The 6,000-nt window shown below is 43.5% G+C and overlaps 1 protein-coding gene across 3 annotated transcripts; it reads left to right on the top strand.

Annotated features, from left to right (window-relative positions):
- Nucleotides 1-374: 374 nt before the first annotated feature.
- Nucleotides 375-5,856, top strand: N6AMT1 (N-6 adenine-specific DNA methyltransferase 1). 3 transcript variants are annotated; one of them, XM_063150219.1, is made up of 7 exons: nucleotides 375-535; nucleotides 1,279-1,368; nucleotides 1,785-1,875; nucleotides 2,422-2,505; nucleotides 2,612-2,753; nucleotides 3,398-3,525; nucleotides 3,909-5,856. In XM_063150219.1, exons 1-6 carry the CDS (start codon nucleotides 390-392, stop codon nucleotides 3,502-3,504), a joined length of 660 nt encoding a protein of 219 aa, XP_063006289.1. In that variant the 5' UTR covers nucleotides 375-389; the 3' UTR covers nucleotides 3,505-3,525; nucleotides 3,909-5,856. The 3 variants fall into 3 exon arrangements, with proteins under 3 accessions (XP_063006289.1, XP_063006288.1, XP_063006287.1); XM_063150218.1 differs by lacking the exon at nucleotides 2,422-2,505 and having other exon boundaries at nucleotides 399-535; XM_063150217.1 differs by having other exon boundaries at nucleotides 399-535; nucleotides 3,398-5,856.
- The last annotated feature ends 144 nt before the right edge of the window (nucleotides 5,857-6,000 follow it).

The following is a 6,000-nucleotide window of genomic DNA, read 5'->3' as shown; positions in this document are numbered from 1 at the left end:
AAAATAGAGTCTTATTATTAGAAAACAGAGGTATTTTGGATATCAATATCAGGGTTTCCCGCGCGCGTCTCAGAAACTTCCTCAGCAGCTCTTTCCTTCGGGTTTGTGCTGACTCCCTGTGGTCGATGGGAACACCACTTGTGAAGCGAACACTGAAATCGGGAGCAGGAACAGCAGCAGCACCGCCCCTCCCTCTCCGCCCTCGGGGCACCGGCGGCGGGGATCGCACATTAACCACACCGATGGTGTTCAATGTTGGAGCTAGGCCATCAGATGCCACCGCACCGCTGCAACTTCGCGTCGAGCACATCCGAGCGTCACCCAGCGAGGCTGCGGAGGTGCAGCAGCCTCCCGCCCCGTTCCCGCCCGCGTCCCGCCCCTTCCCCCGGATGCGGGCCGGGATGGCGCTGCCCACCCCGCGATACGAGCACCTGGGCCCGCGGGGGCCCTTTCGGGACGTGTACGAGCCGGCCGAGGACACCTTCCTGCTGCTCGATGCGCTGGAGCGGGACGCGGACAGCCTGCGGGAGGCTCGGTGCGGCAGGGCGGGCACGGGAGCCGGGAGGGGTGAGCTGAGGGGGGATTGCTGGCACGGGGGCCGTGTGAGAGCTCCAGAGGGGCTGCGGAGATGGGGAAGGGCCGGGAGGGATGATCTGAGGGGGGATTGCTGGCACGGGGGTGTTAAAGCCATTGGAGAGCTCCAGAGGGGCTGCGGAGATGGGGAAGGGCCGGGAGGGGTGAGCTGAGGGGGGACTGCTGGCACGGGGGTGTTAAAGCCATTGGAGAGCTCCAGAGGGGCTGCGGAGATGGAGAACAGGCTGAGGGTACTTGGCATCCTCAGCCCGGAGAAGAGGAAACCTCGGTGCTGTCTGCAGCTTTCTCATGAGAGGAGGCAGCGCTGGTCCTGCTCTGTGTGAGCTGAGGGAATGGCCTTAAGCTGTGTCGGGAAGGGTTAGGGTGGATATCAGGAAAAGGTTCTTCTCCCAGAGGCTGGTGGGGCACTGGACAAAGCTCCCCAGGGAATGGTGGCAGCAGCATCCTGGCAGAGCTCAGAGAGTCTTTGGACAGCGCTCCCAGGGATGCACAGGGTGGGGTTGTTGGGGTGTCTGTGCAGGGCCAGGGCTGGAGTTGGATGAACCTTGGGGGTCCCTTCCAGCTCAGGATATTCTGTGATTCTGTACTTCAACATGTTTGGGAGGACACTGTGTTCTGTAATGCTGTCTTGACCAATCTGGTGTCTGTTACAAACTGAAGTCATCCAGAGTGTTCTCTCTTCAGAGTCGAGATCTGCCTTGAAATAGGATCCGGATCTGGTGTGGTTTCAACATTTGTGGCTTCTTCTATCGTTGGACCCGGTGCGCTGTACATGTAAGTATAACAGCACCTAAACTATTGCATGCAATAATAAAGGATGCCTAGCCCAGGATGCTTAGCCCTCTCATGCATATTTGTCATTTTCACAGTTTTAAAACTATTCTTTTCTCAATTCTATAGATACATAAATCAAAGCAAAGAGAGCCTGTTGAGCATTTCTGAGCTTATGGTGCAGCCTGAATTATTTACTTCGGGTTCTGTAGTAAATGAGTAGTGCTGTGACTTAAAATCCATTTTCTCATTTCTCAGACAAATTAATAAACCTACACTTGTGTTTGCTGGGTTTAATCCTTGTGGATCCCTTTTAACTTGAAATATTCTGTGATTCTATAAACTAGCTTGTGGTTCATAAAGTTAAACTTCCAGGTACAGTAGCCTGTGACTTAGACTTTGTAATATTTCCCTTTTAGATGCACAGATATCAACCCCATGGCAGCTTACTGTACCCAGGAGACAGCTCTGCTGAACAATGTTCACCTGCAGCCTGTCATCACTGACTTGGTAAGAGAGAGGTTTCAAGAGTATCTCTTTCATAGTTCGTGTAATTTTTTTAATACTTACTGGAGATCATGGAGTCACACAATAGTTTGGGTTGGAAGGGACCTCTGAACATCACCCACTGCCAAAAAAACCCCAACCAACTACTCAAGCTATAAAATTCAAAATTAAGCACTAAGAATTCATTGTATTAATTAAATAAATCTGTAGATTTAGTTTGGAAAGTGCTGGATGAGGAATTCTATAGTGGCCTGACATTATCATAGCCCTTTGTCTAAAGTTATGCAGTTCTTGGTTCTCAACCTTTTCTGATTTAATTAGAACTTGTGTCTGTTGTTACCTTTAGTTTCTTAAAAAATTGATATGGAGCAAAGCTAATGTTTCTCTTTAACCCTTTTATATGTTTATAAAAGAGGATGTCGGTAGGCCACAATAAATGGGATTTAAAATAGCTGAACAACTGAACTATGTAACCGTACTTTTACAAAACATTTGCACTCTTCATGTTCCCAAAAAGAAACCCCACACAATCATCAACTTCACCTACAGGTCAAAGGATTATCCTCAAGATTAAATGGGAAGGTTGATCTGCTGCTGTTTAACCCACCATATGTGGTAACACCTTCTGAAGAGGTAGGAAAATTTTGGAATACACATTAAAAACAGTGTTGCTACAGTCTGTTGTTGTGACAGTTCTGTCATTCTGTTTTATAACAATCTTTGCTTTCCTTCTTCCTAGGTGAAAAGCCAAGGAATAGAGGCATCCTGGGCTGGGGGCAAACAGGGCAGAGAAGTCATGGATAGAGTTTTCCCATTAGTACCAGACCTGCTTTCACCAGGAGGATTATTCTACTTGGTCACAATTCAAGAAAATAATCCAGGTGAGCACTGTCCTTGGACATTCTAATGGGCCTAACCAGGGTTATTATGGTATAAATCAAAATGTTGATCACAGCTAGACCAAAAATGCAAGCAAATTTATCAAAACTACGAACTCCCCAAGCTAGTTTGGAAAGTGAAAGTGTGTGGGACCCCAGCAGCTCTGCAGGAATTCAGTTCCAAGCCTGAAAGGTGGATTAATTAAGTCTGAATTAATTAATGATGCCAGGCCAGTTCTTTCTTATGGAATAGAATGCTGAAAAGGCTTAGTGGGAAATGTGATATCTTTCATTTTACAGGTATAGAGAAAATATTTTGAATTGTTCCTTCTGATCTAATGCTTGATGGCCACAAGTTGTCATGTAATGTCAGGATTATTCTTCACACCTGATTTATTAGGCAGCTTTTGTGAGAAGGCGTTACAAATTTCACTTTGTCCTGCAATTCATACAGAATTCTAGCAAAACGCTAAACTTCAGTTTGTAAGTTGTGAGTTTGGTTGGAGATTATTTTGCATAAAACTTTTTGCCTGAAAGAGTAGGAGGACAGAGTTTGTAAACTTTGCTTTACAGCTTGGCAGATATTTTAGAATTATCTTCTATAACCAATTTCAACTCATTTGTAAACGCTGCACTTTCCATTGCAGATGAAATTCTGGAAACAATGAAGAGAAGTGGCTTAAAAGGCACACGAGCGCTTTCCAGGAGAGCAGGACAAGAGATGCTGACAATCCTCAGATTTAGGAAATCTTGATGACTTCTCTTCACCTGCCAGGTAGTAGGCATGAAGAAAATTGAACACAGAGTTGTCAGTTGGTGAACACTGAAGTGAATGCAATCTGCCCTTTGTTAGTGGCAGGAACTTACTCATACAAGCAAAAGATCAAGAAAGAAATTAACCCAAAAACTGAGCTAAGGAACAGAATATCAATGGGTTCATAATGATCTAATATCCTCTGACATAACCAATGCCACACACCAGAGAGTCTCACTTCTACAAGCCATGCACACATATCAATTTTAATTTGTAGTCTTCAGTTGTCATTGGTCAGAACCAGGATCATTGGACACCATCAGCATTCACCACAAACTGCAAATTTACAAGGAGCAGCATTAAGGTCTCCTTCTGTTGGCTTAAAAAGTTCTTTCCTCTCCCAGGATCAGCGTTCTCAGCACGGATCACTTTGGCCTTGACTAAGGACCAGAGTCCTCCATGTCCTTGTGACCTTCAGAGAAGAAGAAAGAGCCTGGTTAAAATACACAGATGCTCAGAGTCCAGCACAAAAGCATTTGGAGGAAGTTTGGATCAGTGCACAGATGGAAACACAGTGGCACTTTATACAACGCAAAATGTGAAGGCGGAGTTAGGAGTTGTTTCACTTGTTCTCACATAGCTGTGAGAGTTTTACTGCTCAGGGTACTGAACTTCTCATCTCTTCCAACATATGTTCCAGCAGCAGATAAGGAGGATTCTCCAATTCTTCAATCCCTTGTTATGAGCACAACAGCTCTGCAACCCATTAGACACCTTCCCTCAGCTTCAGAGGTGGCTTCTCAAGGAATGATGGAAAATTTTATTTTAGTAATTGTATGTATTTATATTGCCATTGGGAATTCTTCTGAGGAATACAATTTTGCAAATAGAAATTGAATTTTAGTCCTTTTCACTTTTTCCCTCCCATTTTAAAGAAACACTAATGTAGATTTTCTGGTGTACACTAGAGGGTTTTCTGGGGCTCTCATTGTTTTGTCTGTGGATACAAAGCTTAAATAAATTGGCGTCAACTCCCAGCTTACTTTTGAGCAAAATAAAAACCAAACGAGTTTAGAAGGGGTAAGATGGAAGTGCATAAAAGAAAAAATTCCATCATGGTTCTGTAGAGACTGACTTGCAGGAGTTTTATGTAATGCTCCTATAAACATTATTTTGATATTTGTAGTAATCTGTGTAATTTTAGCAGTGCTTTATCACAGGAGGGTACTGGGCACAGTGTAGTCCTCACATCAGTCCAAATTAGCACAGCCTCTTACTCAAAAACTTTTAGAGTTGAAAGTGGGATGATAATTAAATGTGGTTAAGCAAAATAATTGCAGATGCACTGTCAAATTAAGGATAATTTGACTGCAGACTGGGCCTAGAGCTTGTAGGATTTCCACCTTGCAAGCTCAGGTTTGAATGCTACCAAAACCTTTGGCCATGGTCCAAAAGTACTTTGTCCTCAGGTGCTGGAGTTGTTATCTGGCCAGCTACTGAATATTTCTCAGTTATTATCATTATCATCCTCTTCAGTTAAATTAGGAGGCTCTGCTATGGTAGTAAGATAAGACCCATTATCTGCAGGGTGCACTGAGCACTGCTTTGGCTTCTGTTCTCCACCTGTACTGTTTAATAGCTACAGACAGGTTTAATTATGAGGCCACATCTTATTGTGAATTTAATAATTGCTCTGAGCCAGCATTACCTGAGGAATCTACAGGATTATCCTTTTTATCGACATGACCAGAGAAACCTTTATTGTCTGGGCACTGGAAAGAGAAGGTGATCCTGAGGGTCTAAAAAACATCTCCCCTTCTCTGGCTCCTGTCTCCCCTCACAGAGTAATGAACAAAGCTGCAGGGTTTTTTTGGTTTTTAAACATCCTCCTGCATGTGAGGTTTTGATTTTACAAGAAACAAGATAGAGAGGAGGGATGCAAAGCAGAACTTTAAATGTATTCAGTGCTTCTGCATGACTCTAATTCAACATCAATCAATTAAGAAGTTGAAAAAATTCACTCTTCACACAATAGTCTGCACTGTAAGGGATGATTGTTTCTGCTGCTTGTTCTCAGCATCTTCATAAGGACAAGTAATTTGGATTTTGTGTGTTCCTTTCTCAGCATGTCCATAAGATTTTTTTCCCTAAGTGTTTTTAAGACATTGAAGCACTTAGCTGAACCTCCCCAAAAACTTTTGCCCATGCAGAGTTTCTTCATAAAGTTAGAATCAAATTGAAAGCAAACAGGAATTTTGTATATAGCAATTGTCACCTCTGCTTATGATGGAAATGCTTACCAAAGTCTAAATTGTCAAGTTTTTTTCCAGAATAATATTTTGGGAAAAATAATGGAACAACTTTCTGAAATGCTATGTTTGGATTTCTTTTTTCTGTCGAAAATTTTGTGTTCAGATGGAGTGATCAGGAGAATCCTACTGGTGCAGGATGAGGAGCTGAAAAAGCCTGACAAAAGCTCCAATCCAGCCTAAATGG

The sequence above is a fragment of the Melospiza melodia genome, chromosome 2, assembly GCF_035770615.1.
Source record: "Melospiza melodia melodia isolate bMelMel2 chromosome 2, bMelMel2.pri, whole genome shotgun sequence".
Classification (NCBI taxonomy): domain Eukaryota; kingdom Metazoa; phylum Chordata; class Aves; order Passeriformes; family Passerellidae; genus Melospiza; species Melospiza melodia.
Note: the sequence above shows the minus strand (reverse complement) of the source record. Positions and strands in the feature narration are given on the sequence as shown.

Excerpts from the sequence above, each read along its gene's own strand:
- N6AMT1 (XM_063150219.1), top strand. The coding sequence starts at position 390 with ATGCGGGCCGGGATGGCGCTGCCCACCCCGCGATACGAGCACCTGGGC. Across the intron at positions 536-1,278 it reads GACAGCCTGCGGGAGGCTCG|AGTCGAGATCTGCCTTGAAA; the intron begins GTGCGGCAGGGC and ends TTCTCTCTTCAG. Across the intron at positions 1,369-1,784 it reads GGACCCGGTGCGCTGTACAT|ATGCACAGATATCAACCCCA; the intron begins GTAAGTATAACA and ends TTTCCCTTTTAG.